Below are 21,213 nucleotides of genomic sequence, written 5' to 3'. Positions count from 1 at the left end.
AATTCTAAAATTTATTTTGAAGAGCGCATTTAATTTCCAGAGACGTAGAAGAAAATCAGGGAATAATTGTATGTGAAAAACTTAGCGACTTGGCATAATGGGAATCTGTTTCATAATTTTTTCTTAATTACATATAGCTTCCTTAAAGGAGACATGTTTATTGTCCACAATGAATTAGATGATGGATGGATGTGGGTTACAAACCTACGTACAGATGAGCAAGGACTTATAGTAGAAGACCTAGTGGAGGAAGTGGTAAGTTACTTTATACAAGGAGTATCTGAGCATTAAGATAAAAGCACAATAATAAAAGTATGTAAGAGGTAGCTCACTCAGCAAAGTACTGAACAAATGCAACTGATTCTCCAGTTTGTTATTTCTGTGTCTTGAAAAGGAGATCATATATACTGTCTTATTTCCAACTATGGGTCAGTTCATAATCAAGACTTGGGTATGCTTCCATCTTCTTTGGCACATGCGCCTTAATTGGGTATTACTAGTATATAGCTGGACTGGCAAACTATAGTTTGTGTTTGCTCTGCAACCTAGGATTTGACCTTGGTTTGCAGGGTGAGTTAAAACCGTAGTTTGCTGGTTCAGATGCAACAGTAAATTGTGGTTTGCTACAAATCAGGAAGTAATGAACTAAGCAGAGTGCATTATGGGATTGTGTATGTAAGCTCAGCATTCATGTTCATATTACCAGACCATGATTTCGCATTGTGTGTGAACTGACTCAGTAAATTTAATATGTGTTGTCAGATTCATGACTACAGCCTGGATCATTTTTAATGTAATTTTTGAGGGAGAAGAATCCTGAAAATTTGATACTGTTTTGTATGCTATGGGTGAGTGAGCTTAAAAACCATTCAGTAAGGGTACTCATCAGTGGCATTTGGGGTACAGAAAGAGAGAGAGTGTGTGTCTGCGTGTGTGTCAAAACTTCCAAAAGGAAGTAGTTTTCTAAACCTCTACGGCTGGATGTAGATTTGGATGTCCAGTTCTCTCTCTTTGTGTGTATGTGTGTAGGGTGGTGGTGAGGGTTACAGGTGTGTTCCAGTATTTTTTAAAAAACTTTTCTACAGAAAAAGGTGGTGTTGATATTTGACATAATATGTTATACTCTATAAGGCTTGGCATGCTCTTATTGGGTGTATGGCACTCAGCTGTCTTATCATTCTGCCTATAGTTTCTGGAAGTTGAGAGCAAGCCTTTTTCAGTTGCATGGTTTGTTTTCTGAGGCAGACATAAAATAGTTTAGTGTTGTAGGTTGCAATTCTATGCACAGTTTCTTATGAGCAAATCCCACTGAGCGTGATGAAATTTAATAGGCTGCATGTTAATTTCAGAAATCCTAAATGGTTCAGATTTCAAAATTATCTTTATATTGCTTACAACATTCTGTAAACTTTAGGAAATGAGTTATCTGTATCACTCTGTTGTGTTGGTAACAGTTGTATGTTTTCATTAGGGTCGAGAAGAAGATCCGCATGAAGGAAAAATGTAAGTGTGTCTTCTGGAATAAATTATAACTTATCATAAGGGTCTGAATACTGTAAGTGTTATTCTAGAATTCAACTCCTTGATTTCTTAACATGCAAAATGCATTATTCCAGTTGATCCTAATATTCAGGAGTTATGTGATGCACATAATAAGTAAGGCTCTTTGATGCTGTGTCCCAAAAGTCCAGTACTATATTAAAGTGAGGAGAGTAGCATTGTTTTCAAGACCCTTGATAAAATGTACTACCAGTACTTTAATCTAGACTTGTAAGGATTTCTTGAATTTCTCTGTTCAGGACTGAACACAATAACTGCAAATGGATATGCACAATTTTGAAAGGATTTATAACAAATACAAGGATGTTAAAATGTCTAGGAATATGAATACGTTAATGTAGATAAAAGAAGAGCAAGGGAGATTTTCCCATAGTTTTTTAAATACTTCCTGAACAGTTTGGTGATATAGTGAGTTATTGAAAGCAATTTCAGTTTTATTTGACTGAGGACAAAGAATTGGAGCATTTGAGTTATTGCTTACCAGATCTTGCTGGCATTTACAACACTTGGTTTTACGGAAAATGTTTATTAATGGTATGAATAATCATTGTGTGTGGGGTGTGTGTGCACGCATACACACATAAATGTGCACACACATACCACCTGTATCATCTGAATTTAAACATTGTTACATATTAGCAAATATAGAAATCCATAGGGTCATGGGTTCAAGCCCCACATTGGGCAAAAGGTTCCTGCATTGCAAGGTGTTGCGCTAGATCAGGCTTCCTCAACCTCGGCCCTCCAGATGTTATTGGCCTACAACTCCCATGATCCCTAGCTAGCAGGACCAGTTGTCAGGGATGATGGGAATTGTAGTCTCAAAACATCTGGAGGGCTGAGGTTGAGGAAGCCTGGGCAAGATGACCCTTGTGGTCCCTTCCAACGCTACAGTTCTATGATTCTATACAGTGCACTTGTGTACTATCATGTAAGCCAGGATTGGCAAACCTTCAGCCCGCAGGCCTCTTTGTACAGCCCTCAGGACTCTTCCCACACCATGCCCCCTATCTCTCAGCTGTACCCTTCACCAGCTTTGTTCCATGTGCTAGAGCAGGCATCACCAAACTGTGGCCCTCCAGATGTTTTGGCCTACAACTCCCATGATCCCTAGCTAAGAGGACCAGTGGTCAGGGATGATGGGAATTGTAGTCCAAAACATCTGGAGGGCCGAAGTTTGGGGATGCCTGTGCTAGAGTGATGACTGTAGTGTATCCTTGATCTGTGATGATGCCTATTGCTTGCCTGGATGGATAAGTTACAGTAGGTGTTGGTCTGACGTAGTCAAAACAAAATTCTTTCCAGTAGCACCTTAGAGACCAACTAAGTTTGTCATTGGTATGAGCTTTTGTGTGCATGCACACTTCTTCAGATACCTTCAGATATTCTTTAAATATCAGAAGAAGTGTGCATGCACACAAAAGCTCATACAAACTTAGTTGGTCTCTAAGGTGCTACTGAAAGGATTTTTTTTTTATTTTGGGACCCAGGTGGCGCTGTGGGTTAAACCACAGAGACTAGGGCTTGCCGATCAGAAGGTCGGCGGTTTGAATCCCTGTGACGGGGTGAGCTCCTGTTGCTCGGTCCCAGCTCCTGCCCACCTAGCAGTTCGAAAGCACATCAAAGTGCAAGTAGATAAATAGGGACCGCTCTGGCGGGAAGGTAAACGGTGTTTCCGTGTGCTGCTCTGGATCGCCAGAAGCAGCTTTGTCATGCTGGCCACATGACCCGGAAGCTGTCTGCGGACAAACGCCGGCTCCCTCGGCCTATAGAGCAAAATGAGCGCCGCAACCCCAGAGTCGGACACGACTGGACCTGATGGTCAGGGGCCCCTTTACCTTTACCTTTAAGGTGCTACTGAAAGGAATTTTTTATTTTGTTTCGACTGGATGGATAAGAGTGTGTGTGCGTGTGTGCGTGTGTGTGTGTAAAAAACTATGGCTTTTGCATGGCTGGAATGCAGCCTACTCTACAAATGTAAGTGTTGCATCTATTGTTGTGGTTTGACCCTGCCCGCCATTGGCATTCTATCCCCAGAAGGTTACCCATGAAGCAATGAAGCTTTCAAGCTGAAAAAGGTTCCTCTTCACTAATCTAAGTAGATGAGATCACTATTCTAAGCATGCTTTTTCTAATATTTTCTCATTTATCCTATTCTCTAAGATGGTTCCATGGGAAGATATCTAAACAAGAGGCTTACAGCTTGCTGATGACAGGTATGTCATGTGTAAATGTACTTAACAGAATACAGTGGTACCTCGACATACGAATGCCTCGACTTCCAAAGGTTTCGACTTACGAAGTCGACAACCACAGAAGTTTCACCGCACACGCGTTCTGTTCCTGTGCAGAAGCGGTCTGCGCTAGCTCCGAACGGGCGCTTTGACAACCGAAGAGCGCCGCTGTATGTATTACACTACTTCTGCATTAACTTCACTACTTAGTGAAATGCGTAATATTTTAAGAAGAAAGGGCTTAAAAAGGATTTTAAAAAACTATTCCTAAGGCAAATAAAAGCAATTTTATTTTTAGTATTTGCTTAGATGGTCTACTATAAAAGGTGATGATGATAATAATGATAATGATAATGATAATAATAATAATAATAATAATAATAATAATAATAATAATTTTATTATTTATGCCCCACCCATCTGACTGGGTTTCCCCAGCCACTCTGGGTGGCTTACAGCATATATAAAACATAGTAAAATATCAAATATCAAAAACTTCCTGAGCAGGGCTGTCTTCAGATGTTTTCTAAGAGTTGTGTACTTCTTTTATCTCCTTGACATTTGAAGGGAGGGCATTCCACAGGGAGGGTGCAACTATCAATAACGTCCTCTGCCTGGTTCCGTGCAATTTCACTTCTCACAGTGAGGGAACCAGCAGAAGTTCCTCAGAGGAGGACCTCAGTGTCTGGGTTGAACAATGGGGGTGGAGACGCTCCTTCAGGTATACTGGGCCAAGGCCGTTTAGGGCTTTAAAGGTCAGCACCAACACTTTGAATTGTGCTCGGAAACGTACTGGGAGCCAATGTAGGTCTTTCAGGACCGGTGTTATGTGGTCTCGGCGGCCGCTCCCAGTCACCAGTCTACCTGCCGCATTCTGGATTAGTTGTAGTTTCTGGGTCACCTTCAAAGCACATTGCAGTAGTCCAAGCGGGCGATAACCAGAGCATGCACCACCTTGGCAAGACAGTCTGTGGGCAGGTAGAGTCTCAGCTGGCATACCAGATGGAGCTGGTAGACAGCTGCCCTGGACACAGAATTGACCTGCACCTTCATGGACAGCTGTGAGTTCAAAATGATTCCCATGCTGCACACCTCATCCTTTAGGGGCACAGTTACACTGTTCAGGACCAGGGAGTCCCCTAACCCCCGCCCCCACAAAACATTACTTCTGTCTTGTCAGTTTTCAACCTAAATCCATTAGCCACCATCCATCCTCCAACCGCCTCCACACATACACAAAGGACATTTACTTATATTAGTAAAGGTTTTGTTTCTGAGTGCCAGTACACTTCAGGATATGGAAGGGATCATTTGCAGTAAGGCTTGGCTTATCTTTCAGGAAGGATTCTTGTATCTTGGCATTGATTAACAGACCATACACTGTGCGAACTGTTAAAGCTGGCTTTCTGCAACTGGTCAATTTTTTAAGTTTGCATACCAAATTCCAGATAACTTGAATAAAGCTGCTATATTAACACTGAGAAAGTAAAATATTGGTAAGGAGCTAAGTGTTCTTTCCTTTCCTTTCTGTAATTAGTTGGCCAGGTGTCAAGTTTTCTTGTGAGACCTTCTGATAACACGCCTGGGGATTACTCTCTCTACTTTCGAACCAGTGAAAACATACAGCGTTTTAAAATATGCCCAACACCAAACAACCAGTTTATGATGGGGGGCAGGTACTATAACAGGTAAGTTGGGTGCTGTCATGTGTGCTTGCCATATCTATGTTTAACTCTGTCTTTTTTTTGTAGTACAATCAACACTGGACTGTGTATAGTTTTCATTATGAATTTAGGAGATTCAAAGTTCAACACGTGGAACAAGTGAAATAGAAACTGTGTGTGCATATTTAAAAAATGAACAAGAATATATGTTCTTTCTGAGACCTTTCATGATAAGTTATAAAGAAAGCTTTGTCTGTTTATACAATAACAGATTCTAGTGGGGGAAAGAGTCCCATGTTTCTGGAAAAAATAACCACTGAATTTTCTTGTTGGATAACACAGAACCTATCTTTTAATGTGAGCATAAATTTAGGATGGACAGTATTTTGAACCAATATATGCCTGCCTTTATATTAATAATTTAAGTTCTAAAAGACATGATAACCTACAGCTTAATGTGCTGAAGAGCTGTTCTTAGTAGTGATGAGTTTAGCTCCCTCTTCCAAAGGAGAGGACTGTTGCCTAACCCACAGATGATGGAAATTGCCGAACCTGAACCAGGGAATTTATATCCATCCCAACCGAGAATTTCTCTCGCTTCCAGCTTGGCTTCTGAAATGGTTAGAGATCCTGCAGCTGGTGTGACTGAGAAAGTATCAAGTTCTCCTAGCTGAGAAGTTCATTGGACTGTCATAGGACTTCAAGTGGAAGATGCTATGAGGCTAAAAATTGGATCCTTTTGCATAGCCCACATACAAGCTACTTGAGTACTTCATTAAATCTGTCTGGCCTCCAGACATCCTCATTGAAAATCCAGCTAGCAGCCTTTGTAAAGGTAAACTATCTTTTGCCCGTTATCTAGTTTGTTAGGGTTATGGCAGTATAAGCCTTCCATTAGAAGACCGTGATATGTATGGAACAGGATTCCAAAGTTCTCTTACATTAATCAGTAAAATAAATCCTATTTTCTTAGGATTGGAATTGTGTAATATTCACTAGTCTGCTTTGCAAGAGAGCCCCCTGAATCACGTTAATTCTCCCCTCCTGCTGCAGTCCCCTATGCCTCATCCTTCCCTGATCTTTAGGAGCTGTTGTCAGAGGCTTAAGAGATGGGAGGAGGAGAGTCTCATTGTGTGAGAGAACTTCCATTCTCTGGAACCAATCCATTATTTCCTCCTCTCCATCTTTCCAGTAAGATAAAAAGCATAAAAGCAGAGTGGGGTGAATGAATGGGTCAAGGATATGGTAAACACATCTTAACATGATATAATGTTGCCTGCAGCCCTTAAAGAGGCAGTAGTATGTCCACTTCTTAAAAAGCCCATTCTGGACCCAATGGCATGTAACAACTATAGTCCAGTTACCAACACCCCATTCTTGGCAAAAGGTGGTGGTGAGGGTGATTGGGGAGCAACTGCAGGTATTTCTCGATGAAACTGATTATATATGTGCACTTCAAACTGATTTCAGTTTCCACAGGAGTTAGTGGTACTGTATGAGAATCTACTTAAAGCAACAACAACACTGCACCAGCAAGCTTGGGTCCATCTTAGTAGCTCTTTGGATCCCCACCAAAATATATATATTTAAAGTACTGTACTTATTTCTATAGATCAGTTGCTCTATATGAATGTAGATGAATTCCTGTTTACTCCTTGAATCAACTTCCACTTGATTCAGTTCAACTTCCTAGCCCTTTCTTACTGATTTAATACACAGTTGATCCACACAAGTGCATCTTAATTTTGTTAATGGTTTGAGTTAATGATTTTCTGGTGACATCTTTTCTTCCTTATTAGTCTGTCACTTTATCATTGAGATGTCTCCCTTGTTTGCCTGGGGGGAAGCATTTATGATCACCAATTGCTGTGAAAGTATAGAAATAGCTTTCTGATCTACATTTAAAGAATTACTGCTGGCCAAGTAGCTCTTGGAACCACTTTGTTAGTTAAAAGCTGTATTCCCCCCGCTTTTGCATGTGCTGTTATATAATTCAGAACTTCCACTTTAGAAAGCAGAGAGAAAATATATTATAGTACCTGGAAGGCTATTCAGATCTATAAAAGTTTTGTTACAAAGTATATTATCATATGATACATTAAGAGCTAAAGTAGAGGTTATATAGTGTGTAATCTATTTTGGATACAATTGTCAAACAAGGGTGGAACATGCATTTCTATTTTGACTAGTGTCTTGTGGATTTGTGAGAAGTAATATTGCTTTCTTTATATTTCTATGTGCCTCAAAATTCCTGTTGTACAAATGTCTCTTGAGATGTTTCATTGTATCTTTATCACTTTTATGTCTCTTGAGATGTTTCATTGTATCTTTATCACATTTATGATTGATAATCCTTGAGGTTACAGTTACTTTAGCAAGAAAAGAAAAGTAACCAGAAGTGTGGATTAAAACTATGATATACACATTTAGTATGTCATGGAATCCATGATTTTTAAAATCCTAGTAAATTTAAGGACTCTTGGACTTTTTAAAAGAAACAATCCTATTAATTACTAAGCTTAAATTTGAAAAGAGCTTTCTTGTTCACAAAAACATTTCCCAGTTGCCTTTCCCCAATAATTAATAATTTACAAGAATGAAAAAATGATTTACAAGAATGAAAAATATCAAGGAATATTTTTTCATTCTTGTAAATTATTAATTATTGGGGAAAGGCAACTGGGAAATGTCTTGGTGAACAAGAAAGCTCTTCTCAAAGAAGTCCTCAAATACTTTATTGTACCGTGTTTACTCGAGTCTAATATGCCATCAACTCTAATGCACACCTTAATTTTCGCAATGTAATTTGGCCAAAAAAGGTGTGTTTTAGATTCGAGTAAATATGTCATAATTATTGCAATATTAAGCAAGCTCACAGCATGTAAAATTCTCATTTTAAAATAAGCATTACATAAGTATGGTAGATACCAACCTTGAAAATCAAATGAGATAAGGAATTTATTGGACCAAATCTGTAGAAGTATTGGAAGCATGTTTTTCGTTTTATCTCTGATTTGCCGAAATAATGTGTCAATTATTATATTTAAGTACATGGGTAACAAATTTGTGGGAGAGTAATTTGAGCTATAAGTCTGGTCAGAAATGCTATGTTGACTGAACTTCACATTTCTATTCATTATATACATTTCATATATAAAATATGTTCTTTCACCATGATTTTGTTACATGTGGAGGTTTACTTTGAGAATGCAATGAACAGTATGTCTAAATAGACTACCCTCACTTATTCAATATGTTCATTCATTCAATAAGAATAATGTAAAAAAGAGTAAAATATGTGGAATGTCAGGCTTCCTCCAGACTTCTTTCAATTTGTGTCCTTCAAAATGCACCAGTAATTTTAACCTGACTATGTGGTATCTGGAATACAAGATTTTGTTTGAAATATCACTACTATTTAAGACTACTCATTATAACATGATTACTGTACTTATAATTTCAAAATGCAGTCTTCATAATACCTGTTAAGGTCTTTCTTTATTTCACATTCCTACTCTCTTAGAAATAAATTGCTTTGAATGCTAAAGCGATTCCCATTCATCTTCTCTAGTTTCATAGAAATATAGGGAGTTACTGCTAAGAAACTTAGAACTTTCAGCCTGGTGGGAACTCTTTTGCCCTTTCTTGAGTATGGAGAAAGTTTGTTGATCTCTGATGCCTTGGAATATTTGTTATAAAATCTGAATATTTTAAAATTGTTGAGTTCTTTACTAGTAATGGTTTACTGAATACTCATGTCTTCTGATGTGGTACTGATTTTTTGGATGAGAAAATATGTGTTTTAAAGTTTGATCTTTGCATTTGGGGCAAAAATATTTTTACATTACATCAGTTCTGAGCACAGCCTTAGAAGCAAGTTGCAATGATTGCACATTTTATTAAATATATTTTTAAGTAAATAAGTTTAGGGTTTCAACTGTCATTTCATGTTCAGTTTTATAAGCTAGCATTTACTTTATTCAGAGCTACTGTACCTTTTTGTTTTTGTTTTTAACAGTATTGCTGACATCATTGAGCATTATAGAAAAGAGCAAATTGTTGAAGGCTACTATCTTAAAGATCCTGTTCCAATGCAGGTGAGACATTGCATTCTATCTAATATTAACATTAGCATTTCAAATGCAGAGCACTACCAGTGAAAAGACTATCTCAGCACTGCCCTAAGGACCTCAGATGGCAGAGGGATCTATAGGCAGACCTCTGAGGAAGACAATAACATCTCAGAAAGGGTCATGTGGAACCAAGCAGCCGTTGGTTCAACCCCATTCTGTTATTTTACTTGTTTTCATTCTGCTTTTAATCTGGTGGTTCTGTGGGGGTGGGGGTGAACAGGGCAACAAAAAGAGTTGTGCTTTTAGGCTGAGCAAAATGTATAGAAATACTGCTGTAGTAATCACAGATCTGTTAGCTTAATCCAACTTGGGATCACATCTGCCTTTCTTTTAATTTTCAAAAGCAGCATTGCTTTTCAAAAGTAGTCCCAGGAGTTCTAAGGTGTAAGAACTCACAACAAATGTTTTGAAGCACCAATGAAGCATTTAACGGACTGTCATAAGCTATGGGGAAATGTTGTGTACAATTATGTATTTTTTTAAAATTATGCCTATACCTTTTCACATCAAAATAATCCCCAAGGCAGTTAGTTTACAGCAGCAATAAAATAGTAACAATAACAATAAAACTGTAAACAATAAAACATCACAATTATAGTACCAGAGTTGTTAAAAATTGGCATCATCCATTGGGAAATAGCTTTTTAGAAAATAATGGAAACATTGGTGCCTGCCACATTGCAGAGGGGAGATCATTCCACCACTGAGGACTGCTTCCATATCACCCCAAGATGAAATTCTGAAGATCTTAGTGCTTAGGTAGATCTGTTTGGGAGAAGGTGTTCCCCCACATAATTGGTCCCAAGTTCTTTTAACACAATAATTATGTATGCAGTGAGATGCTCCACATAGCCTAGCCAGTGTGTTCTGCACCAGATGCAGCTTCTGAACCAGTCTTAAGGGAGCCTCACATATGGCATGCTACAATAGCTTGTAGTGTTGTTAAATTGTAGAGTTATTTTTGTTTCATATTGAAAAATGTATGCCTACTTGTTTCCTCTGCAGCATCAAGGACAAGTGCTTAATGACACAGTGGATGGGAAAGAAATTTATAATACAATCCGTCGTAAAACAAAGGATGCTTTCTATAAAAATATTGTTAAAAAAGGATACCTTCTGAAAAAAAGTAAGTGTGGTAAGCCACTGTGTGTTCTCGGAATAGCTGTGGATTCATACCACCTGAATCTCCTGTCCTTAAGGCCTTACATGGCAAGGTGCTCCACTGGCAGTATGAAGTCTAGTAATCTCTCTCGTGCTTACAAGTCTCATAATGACTCTCTTTTGTAGCCCCCACATTCCAGCAGTCTTGACAGGCCATCTGTGTTTTTGTGCTTACTGAAATTGTGTAAAGTGTCATTTCTTTTTTGCAACATTTCTAAATAGTTTGAATCCATTGTGATTTTTTTCTTTTTGTGTTGCACTTATAGAAGTGGACACATTTATTTATTTATTGGAAATAGGGGTGCACAGACCACAATGTTTGAATCAGGCCCTGATTTGATGGTTTGAAAACCAGCCTGGTTCGTTTCAAACCAATTTGTAGACATCTCAGTTTGACTCATATCCAGACTCCACTCAGTATTATTGGTCTTTCTTTCTTTCTTTCTTTCTTTCTTTCTTTCTTTCTTTCTTTCTTTCTTTCTTTCTTTCTTTCTTTCTTTCTTTCCAGCTATTCCCCCTTCTGAGTGGGTGAAGCCTGCCAAATTGTGGGGGAGGATTGCACGTTAGCTTGCTTTTTTTTAATGAGTCTATACAGCAATAGTATCCCCTTCTGAAGGGAAGAATATCTCCACATTTCAGAAGGATAGCTGCAGGACAGACGTGACAGTTTTGTGCTTTTTATACAAATATTCACTCTCCTCTATTGTTTTCTGGTAGCATATATCAGAAAGGTGCTCCTAGGTATGAAAACTGCCAAATATCAGAAAGATAGCTACATGGGTTTAAAGTTGCCTTTTTCCAATTGTGGACAGAACTAAATAGAATTTGCTTTCATCCATATGGTTTTGTGGGCAATGGGGTTTTTTGTTTTTTAAAAAATGAAAATGGACTACATTGTAGAGGTGCACCTAGGAAAGTAACCTACAAAATTTCATAAGGATAGGTGCCAGAGATAAGAAGTTATGGTGAGTGAAAAACAGCATCAAGGTTGTTTTTTGTTTGGTTGACATCAAAAGTCAGAGAAAGAAAGTTCAGAACTGATGCTTGCTTGACAGGAGTGATTGTAACAGCATATGGGACAGAGACAGAAGGACTTGCATGTCCAGTATTTTCCAAGTAAATCCTACCAACAGAACTAGTAAAAAGCACAGAAGAATAAAATACAAGGTGCTACATTGCATTAACATTACAATCCTAAAGCACTGTAATTGCAGAGCTGTGGTGAAATCATTCCCTCAGTTTAGAATGCAGACCTATTAGTTACAGAAGAGCTCTCCCTTCTTCCTCTTTGCAACCCAGTGTTTAACTTACATGGCACACTTGGTGAGAAATGTTTCAGGATTGACAGATCAATCCAATTCACTTTGAAGGTCTCTGTTTTGGAGAGCTTAGAAGAGATCCTGCATTTGTTCAGAAAAGTCCCAAATGTTTATGAACTCATCCTAATTTGATGCATACTTCTAATCGGCAATATGCACACACATTATTGTGTAATATGATAAAAAGTAATTATACTTGTATTCATTTCTATTTGGGTTCATAAAGCATAACACTAAAAGTGTCGGGTAGGGAATCTTGCTACTTAGTTGCCTGACTCCTGGAAAGTTAATTGACAGTCAGGGATTTGACATGTGTTTTCTCCATCCATCTCTAAATTACTTTGGTTGTTTTACAGGTAAAGGAAAGCGGTGGAAGAACTTGTATTTTATTTTAGAGGGGAATGACGCTCAACTTATTTATTTTGAAAGTGAAAAGCGAGCCACTAAACCCAAAGGATTAATCGATCTTAGTGTGTGTTCTGTCTATGGTGTTCATGATAGTCTGTTTGGCAGGTAAGACAGAAGCTACTAGTTTTAATCATGAAGCTGTAAAAGTCAGGTACTTTTTAATAGTGTAGTTAATGAATACAGTAACCCTTTTAACACAAGTGCATGTAAGAATTTTTTGCTTAACATTTAAAAGGGCTAATTCTAACAACATTCCTTCCTTTGTTCTCAGCTTGTTACAAATGATTATGCATAAAATGTATTTGGCGATGTCCAATATTAGTCTGAGTAGATCCATTGAAATAAAACTACTTAAATCAATTAATTTCATTGGCCCTACCATGCCTAATATCTGCCTTCAATTTGATGTCCTGAACACGCCACTAATTTGTATGGGTGCTATTTGTTATATTTAGGTTTTTGGATTGTTAAGGAAAGCTTTTTGCCTAAAAGTCAAAGTACTTTATCCAGTATCATAAATCTCTTTCATTCACTGGAACTTGAAAGCTTTTTTTGTGTGTGTGAAAACCTATTGAAAACTTTAGCTTTTCCAAAGAGTGTATGTGTGAAGGTGGATTGTCTTCAAAAAAAATTATTAAAAAAAGTGTACTGCCTGTACATAAACTATAAATATGCCAAGTTTAGGCCTGGTACTAGGTGCTGCTGTGTCAACATCTCAGTCACGTTTTCTTAAAGCACTTTGTCTCTCCCTCCACATCTTGTTCAAGAAACAAATGAACTAGTAGCAATAAATTTACCAAATGTGCTGTGAAAATACTTTATTCAAAACAGCCCAATTCTGTGCTTCATTAGTTGAAAGTCACATTGGCAGTGTGTGCGCACAATGAGTAACCATGCACATTGAACACTGTCCATGTTTTATATTCTCCTAAATATAGAAGAATATACTTCATTCACAGTGATGCACACATTGGTTTCTCTCTGCATTCGTAGCAATGATTTAATAATATTATTTATGAATACTGTACTCATTAACCTATGAGTAGGAGGCCTATGTGAGATCTTGCAGGCCCATCCTGAGTTCCCACAAAACTCCTCACCTTGCAATTCATTTGCAGCATTTCAACTGGCCTGCTTTCAACTGTGTAAGGTTGTAATCACACAAGTTAATTGTGTGCAGGATGTGATTGTATTGTACTTACTCCCAAGTAACTGTGATTAGGTTTGTGATCAGAGACTATTAAATTAATACCAAACCTTTGTGAATTTGGAAGAAGACTATTCTTTGTGTGATAAGGCTGAGTAGCAAAGTTGGCATTCTGTTAATAGTATTCTGTTCTATTTTGTTTTTCTTCTCTTTAAATAGGCCAAACTGTTTTCAGATAGTAGTTCAGCACTTTAGTGAAGAGCATTACATCTTTTACTTTGCAGGAGAAACTCCAGAACAAGCACAGGTAAGCAATTTTTCCTTGAATTAACATTGTCCTAAAGAGTGCTATGATGGATGTTTCTTTTTATTAAAAGAAAGTGCTGTTGTAAATTGCCCACTCTTACGTTCTTATGTTGGACATGTACTATAAATTGTTTGGATCCAAACTTGTGTGAGCTCATTGAACAGGTTTCTCATTTTGGCTGTGCCACGGTTGCACTCTATACCCGCTACAAGCTGTTATAGGTTGGGAGATTCTTGGAATGATGTAGGACATGGGTCCCCAGACTACGGCCCGCGGGCCGGATGCGGCCCAATTGGCCTGCCAATCCGGCCTGCGAAAGGTCTGGGGATCAGCATGGCCATCCTGCACTTTAAAAAAATTTTTTAGAGCCGAGAGCCAAGCCGAGAGCCATTTTTTCCTCTTCGTCGCCATTTTCCTCCTCTCCTTCATCGGGGCTGGCCAGTAGCAGCCAATCAAAAAGTTGAAGTGCTCCAGGCCCCAGCCAATGGGTGGGCAGCAGCTGCACGTGTACAGGAGGAAGGGGGCTGTGCTAAGCTGGCCGATCGCCATTTTCGGCAGCCGCCAGAGCAAGAGCCAGCCGGAGAAACCCCTTTCTTTGCTGCCGCTCCACCCTCCGCCGCAAGCAGTCCCTGCTGCAAGACACAGGTGTGTGTGTGTGTTAAAGTACTTTATTTTGGGTTGTCCCAGCAGCGGCAGCGTTCCGCTCTCGCCTCCACCGCCGCCGCTGCCTCAGAGGCGCAGGCATCCCAGCGGCATCCCTCCTCCTGCCTGCCTGCCTGCCTGTAGTGTCCGAGGGGGAGGGCGCGCCGGGGGCGGCAGTCCCGGGAGAAGCCCGGCACGCGCGGCCATGTGGCGCTTTAGGTTTTAACTTTTAAAAAAGCGGCTGCATTTTTACATCTGCCCGCCCAGACGGGACTCTTCCCGGGATTTTGGTGCCTTCTCAGCCGGGGGGGCGGGGGGAATGAGCCCAGGCAGCTGCCAACCGCGTCCGGCTCCAGCCCCAGTCCCGGTCGGGGTGCCGTTAGCCGCAGCCCCGGTCCCATCGCTGCAGCCAATTCGGCCCTTCCTTCCTGAGGGGCGCAGAGCCAGGCTGCCCGCCGCTGCCGCCATTCTCTCTTCAGTCGCTGGCGCCGCCAGGCCCAGAGGAGGAGGAGGAGAAGGGCGGCAGAGGGTTTCTGCGCTCCTTCTCCGACTCCCTGCGCAGCTGATTAGCCGCGCTGCCGCTCCCCGCCACTTGAAGGAGGAGTTGGCCTGGGCCGCCTGCCCGCCGCCGCCACTGCCGCGGCCGGCATGATGGCCCCCTCCGCGGCCAGCCTGATGGCCCCCTCCGCCGCCGCCTCCCCCTCCGCCGCCGCTCTTGCGGCTCTCGGCGCTCCAAATATGGCAGGCGGAGGTGAGCGGGAAAGCGGCTAGGGGCGCTGGAGTCTGGCGGGCTTCTGGCGGGGCTCTCCCTCCGGCCCCCTGGGGAGGAGGGACGGGACTCTTCCCGAGCTTTTGGCGGGTGCCTTCTTGACGGGGGGGGGGACTCGGGGGCTGCCGGGCGGCGGCTTGAGCCGCCTGCCCTGGCGGAGCGCAGCCTGTGTGAGTGCAGCCTGAGCCGCCTGCCCTGGCGGAGCGCAGCCTGTGTGAGCGCAGCCTGAGTCGCCTGCCCTGGCGGAGCGCAGCCTGTGTGAGCGCAGCCTGAGCCGCCTGCCCTGGCGGAGCGCAGCCTGTGTGAGCGCAGCCTGAGCCGCCTGCCCTGGCGGAGCGCAGCCTGTGTGAGCGCAGCCTGAGCCGCCTGCCCTGGCGGAGCGCAGCCTGTGTGAGCGCAGCCTGAGCCGCCTGCCCTGGCGGAGCGCAGCCTGTGTGAGCGCAGCCTGAGCCGCCTGCCCTTGCGGAGCGCAGCCTGTGTGAGCGCAGCCTGAGCCGCCTGCCCTGGCGGAGCGCAGCCTGTGTGAGCGCAGCCTGAGCCGCCTGCCCTGGCGGAGCGCAGCCTGTGTGAGCGCAGCCTGAGCCGCCTGCCCTTGCGGAGCGCAGCCTGTGTGAGCGCAGCCTGAGCCGCCTGCCCTGGCGGAGCGCAGCCTGTGTGAGCGCAGCCTGAGCCGCCTGCCCTTGCGGAGCGCAGCCTGTGTGAGCGCAGCCTGAGCCGCCTGCCCTGGCGGAGCGCAGCCTGTGTGAGCGCAGCCTGAGCCGCCTGCCCTGGCGGAGCGCAGCCTGTGTGAGCGCAGCCTGAGCCGCCTGCCCTTGCGGAGCGCAGCCTGTGTGAGCGCAGCCTGAGCCGCCTGCCCTGGCGGAGCGCAGCCTGTGTGAGCGCAGCCTGAGCCGCCTGCCCTTGCGGAGCGCAGCCTGTGTGAGCGCAGCCTGAGCCGCCTGCCCTGGCGGAGCGCAGCCTGTGTGAGCGCAGCCTGAGCCGCCTGCCCTGGCGGAGCGCAGCCTGTGTGAGCGCAGCCTGTGTGAGCGCAGCCTGAGCCGCCTGCCCTGGCGGAGTGCAGCCTGTGTGAGTGCAGCCTGTGTGCGCGCAGCCTGAGCCGCCTGCCCTGGCGGAGTGCAGCCTGTGTGAGTGCAGCCTGTGTGAGCGCAGCCTGAGCCGCCTGCCCTGGCGGAGTGCAGCCTGTGTGAGCGCAGCCTGAGCCGCCTGCCCTGGCGGAGTGCAGCCTGTGTGAGCGCAGCCTGTGTGAGTGCAGCCTGTGTGAGCGCAGCCTGTGTGAGCGCAGCCTGTGTGAGCGCAGCCTGAGCCTGTGTTTTATTTTAAATACTATTTTGTGTTGATTAAAATCATAATTTTAAATTTAAATATTGTATTGTTTTCCTGTTTTTTGTGTACCAAATGCAATATGTTCAATGTGCATAGGATTTCGGCTCCCCCCCACCCCCCAAAAATATAGTCCGGCCCAGCACAGGGTCTGAGGGCGGTGGACCGGCCCCCGGCTGAAAAAGTTTGGGGACCCCTGATGTAGGATATGGTAAAGGTGGCTACAGCAGTAGTAAAAATTGGGGATCCTCCATTGTGTGAGTCACTGTGCTTTCTACTTGGCCGGGTGTGCCATATGGATTCTTTACGCGTGATCGGGGTATTACAAAAGAAATTAAACTCAGGTTTATATTTACCAGCTGGAATGAACTTTTTCAGGTAGTTGGAACTGCTGCCAGGACTAGCCAAATGCAGCTAGTATCTCAGCAGAGCCAGCTGAATGGCTCTGCTTCCCTTCTGTCCCTCTGCCCTAGCCAGATGGAATGATGACTGCTATGTATTTTCTAGCCAAAGACAGTTGGTTTCTCAGCAAATGACAATACTGCAGCATGTTGGAATCGCTGTGTTCACTGTGTTAGGACTGTAGCTTACGCAGTAGCTGGCTTTATGGGGGTTCCACATGCAAAGTCAGAGCAACCCCCAGAACCGCTCCCACCTTCCAAGATTTTGTAAGATTGGGACTGTATGAAACTAGCAAAATCGTATGGGACCCTTCCAAAGCCCCATAAATAAGCAAGGTGGAGGACTTTAAATCTCTTTCCTTTTGGAAAGAGCTTTTATGCCTTTCACCTTGCTTACCAGTCTCTAGGAGGCTCCCTCAAGATACTGTGAAGGCCTCCAGACCCCATGTATGGCCATCACAGAGCCCGGTAAGCAAGGCAGAGGGATAAAAAACTTCCCACACCAGGAACATTAAAGTGGAAAGAGCTTTTATGCCCTCTGCCTTGCTTACCGGGCTCTGGAAGTTTCCCACAAGATCTCAAAAGAGCCTCCAGAACAAGGCTTTTCTGCCCCCTTTCCGATTATTTATTTATTGACAATCTGCATAAAGCTGCAATTGCATAAGTAAAATTCTTGCAAGTTGTGGTCCCATTGTATGTTGTTGTTGTTTAGTCATTTAGTCGTGCCCGACTCTTCGTGACCCCATGGACCAGAGCACGCCAGGCACTCCTGTCTTCCACTGCCTTCCGCAGTTTGGTCAGACTCATGTTGGTAGCTTCAAGAACACTGTCCAACTATCTTGTCCTCTGTCGTCCCCTTCTCCTTGTGCCCTCAATCTTTCCCAACATCAGGGTCTTTTCCAGGGAGTCTTCTCTTCTCATGAGGTGGCCAAAGTATTGTATATAATCAATTGTATATAATCAATTAAATTGATTTGCTACTACTTTCCTCACCGGAATCCTGAACCTTTGTAGTGTTTGATAGAGCTAGGGTGCTCTCACCGAAAAGTACAATTCAAAGATTTCAATGGAAAGCCGTGAAATGCAACTGAAAGCTGCACCACAATAGTTTCCTGTCTCCATACTTACTGGTCAGCCACTGCCCACCTTAAGCTGGACAGCCCCTGGTCAATAAAGTGCTGATCCGCCACAGTCTGTCTGCTTCAATGGGTGCTTGGAACTTAGATTATCACTCGGACCAAACTACTGCACCAAGCCAAAAGGAAAAGAAACAAACCCTAGTGCCTAGAAACCTAGGACATCAGGACCATTTGTACTGGCTTGTCCACTGACCTGCTGCAGGTCAACAACTCACAGAAGATAGCCATCATTGACCGTGAGCTGAAAATGCTCAAAAGAGCTGCTGCTGTACAGGATACCAGACTCGCTTTGAGTGGCAAGAACCAAGAGAAGAGTTACACTGTTTTCTGGCAAAGATGGCATCCAGAAGAACCATGTGTTCATGGATCAAAGGCTCAGAATGCTTGCTTTCCCTCCTCCTCTCAACCATCTCTGGTCCAGTTAACATTTTGAGCATCCACTATGTGCTCTGACATACAGACCAAGGACCAGTTCTGTAAGGAACTAGACTAGGTTGTCAGGAGGGTCCCGGCCTGCTGGGAGATTTCAGTGCTAAGATTTGGGGGCAATCATCACACATGGGACAACTTGCGTAGGCCACTTTGGTATTGGCAGCATAAATGAGAACGAACAAAGGCTGCTTGAACTGTGCTCAAATCACGGACTCAGGCACAGAGTCACTCTGATTCATCTGTTAATAAGCCCAAATTACTCTTTTGTGCTTTTAGTCAGGATATTCAATGAAATAGCTTTTAACTATTGACTCAGATTGTGTTTATTGGTAGATCATGATTCTAATGACTGATGACTCGGGGAAGGGGAGAGGAGATACATAGAGAAGAATGAAAATGAATGTGGGTGGTGTTTTCTTTTAAGTAAAATGGGTCAAATTTGTTTAATAATTGCAATTTCATTAGCTGAAACAGTACTGATAAGTTAATTTATTATTTATTAGGACTGGATGAAAGCTTTGCAAACATTTTGCAATTTACGAAAAACTAGTCCAGGAACATCGAATAAACGTCTACGTCAGGTAGAGTAATGCATTTTTGCTATTGTGGAATTTGATTTCTATGTTGGTTGAAATGATATGTACTAGTAATCAAACATTCTTTGATAAAAATATTACTTTGTTAAACATGCTATAAAATAATGTTACTTTATTTTTATTTTTTGCCCCAAATGAGCTTACAGATTTTCCCACTTTTAACATTAAATGTACCATACAGCTTCAGTTAGTAGTTCTGTAGGGCCCAAAGCAATAGGGCTATTCACTGAATCTAATACCAGCCACTCAGAAAACACTGTGAAGGTTTGTCCCTTCACAGCAAGCTTAGTAAGTTACTGTACTTTCCTTTTCCCATATAGGGCCCCCTCCTTTCGGTTCAGCATAGTTTGGCATTTTGCAGGAATGGTGCATTCCATTTAGCTGCAGGAGGTGAAACAGGAAATGGCTCGCCGCTGTCACACCACCCACTTCCGCTGGCACTGCTGATTGCGGGCGAGATGTCATCAAAATATCATGAGATCTCTCATGCTTCATGAGATCTCACCAGAAATCAGCACCAAGGGGAGGGGGGAGCGCCTGTAGAGGCACTTTCTTGGGGGCTTCCGCCACCTGAGGTGGCTGCTTCACCCTGCTTCATGGGTGGGACAAGCTTGCCTTCCCACCATGTATCATGTACCTTCATTAAGTTATCCAAAAAACTGTATGTAGGTGCAGAACCATATGTGTAACTGCACAGGTGACTTTGGTCACAGGTTCACGGTCTGTTTTTGTATTGGTGGTATTAAAATAGTCGGTGCTATTCTGCCTTCCTTATATAGAAGCAAGGAAGTTGATAGTAAAGAGAATCTAAATTCAAAGCCCTCCTATACTAATTCGTTATTTAATCACATTTTATTTAACTTCACCAGTGAGTTGTGGTTTGCGTTTCTCACTTAAGAACCCACATCTATTTACTTCTGGGCATGGTCTCACTACGTAAAACAAAGTTTTGAATTCCATTTTGTATACTTTCTCTAGGTCAGCAGTCTTATACTACATGTTGAAGAAGCCCATACACTTCCAGCAAAACATTTTACTAATCCTTACTGTAATATCTACCTGAATAGTGTACAGGTAGCAAAAACACATGTACGAGAAGGACAGAACCCTGTGTGGTCAGAGGAATTTGTGTTTGAGTAAGTCTTCTGCTACTTAAATTTGTTGCATTTAAAACAAAAAATTCTGAAGTCCTTCTCGGTGACGGTGTAATATAATTTTATTTTCTTTGCTTTTCACAACAGTAACTGAATATTTTTAATGACTTATTTTATCACAAATATGTAATTGTACAGTAGAAAAGCAAATGACTGACTTTTGGTTGTAGCTTTATATGATGAAATTAAATTTAAATAAAATATCATTATTTTAATTTAGAATGTCAAAGCAGGAGTACAAATGTGAATTGGATTTTTCTGTATTTTTTACTAGTGATCTTTCATCTGACATCAATAGATTTGAAATAACTCTTAGTAACAAAACAAAGAAGAGTAAAGATCCAGATATATGTAAGTTCTGTTACTTTTGAAAAAAGGTTTTACAATTGTAGTGCAAGCGTATTTCTCTTTTACATATTTATCCCACTTGTTGAAACAGTCATTGTTTGTATCTCTTTCCTATCTAAATTGTTGGAAAATGACAGCTTTTCACTGCTGTAAATTATATGTGTTTTTAAGGGCACTTCCATTAACTTCTAAACATGTACTAAATTCTTTCATTTGAGGGTGGTTTACCACCTGTAGTTTACTTCCACTGCATGGTCAAAGAAGGCCCAAGTATGCAATAAAATATTTGATGGGGTGCTCAAGAACCCTTAAGATTTCTCATTAGTATAAATAACTGACAGAATTACCCATTTAGCTATTTCTGTATTTTCTGTATCATTGATTTCATTTGTTATCTTTTTCTTCTCACTTTACTTAATGTAATGTAGTTTAGAAACTCTTTTTTAAAATTCTAACGGCTCTTGCTGAAGAACACTGTG

At 42.2% G+C, this 21,213-nt stretch overlaps 1 protein-coding gene across 1 annotated transcript in view; it reads left to right on the top strand.

Moving 5' to 3' along the window:
* The window catches only part of RASA1 (RAS p21 protein activator 1), a 51,032-nt gene that overhangs the window by 18,953 nt on the left and 10,866 nt on the right, over positions 1-21,213 (top strand). The window contains exons 5-15 of the mRNA XM_035099549.3: positions 138-255; positions 1,472-1,503; positions 3,724-3,776; positions 5,332-5,482; positions 9,477-9,555; positions 10,597-10,717; positions 12,428-12,584; positions 13,846-13,933; positions 19,140-19,217; positions 20,211-20,368; positions 20,661-20,737. Coding sequence (XP_034955440.2) covers positions 138-255; positions 1,472-1,503; positions 3,724-3,776; positions 5,332-5,482; positions 9,477-9,555; positions 10,597-10,717; positions 12,428-12,584; positions 13,846-13,933; positions 19,140-19,217; positions 20,211-20,368; positions 20,661-20,737 — 1,112 coding nt within the window. The remainder of the gene's footprint in view (positions 1-137; positions 256-1,471; positions 1,504-3,723; positions 3,777-5,331; positions 5,483-9,476; positions 9,556-10,596; positions 10,718-12,427; positions 12,585-13,845; positions 13,934-19,139; positions 19,218-20,210; positions 20,369-20,660; positions 20,738-21,213) is intronic.

The sequence above is a fragment of the Zootoca vivipara genome, chromosome 10, assembly GCF_965207765.1.
Source record: "Zootoca vivipara chromosome 10, rZooViv2.hap1.1, whole genome shotgun sequence".
Classification (NCBI taxonomy): Eukaryota; Metazoa; Chordata; class Lepidosauria; order Squamata; family Lacertidae; genus Zootoca; species Zootoca vivipara.
Note: the sequence above shows the minus strand (reverse complement) of the source record. Positions and strands in the feature narration are given on the sequence as shown.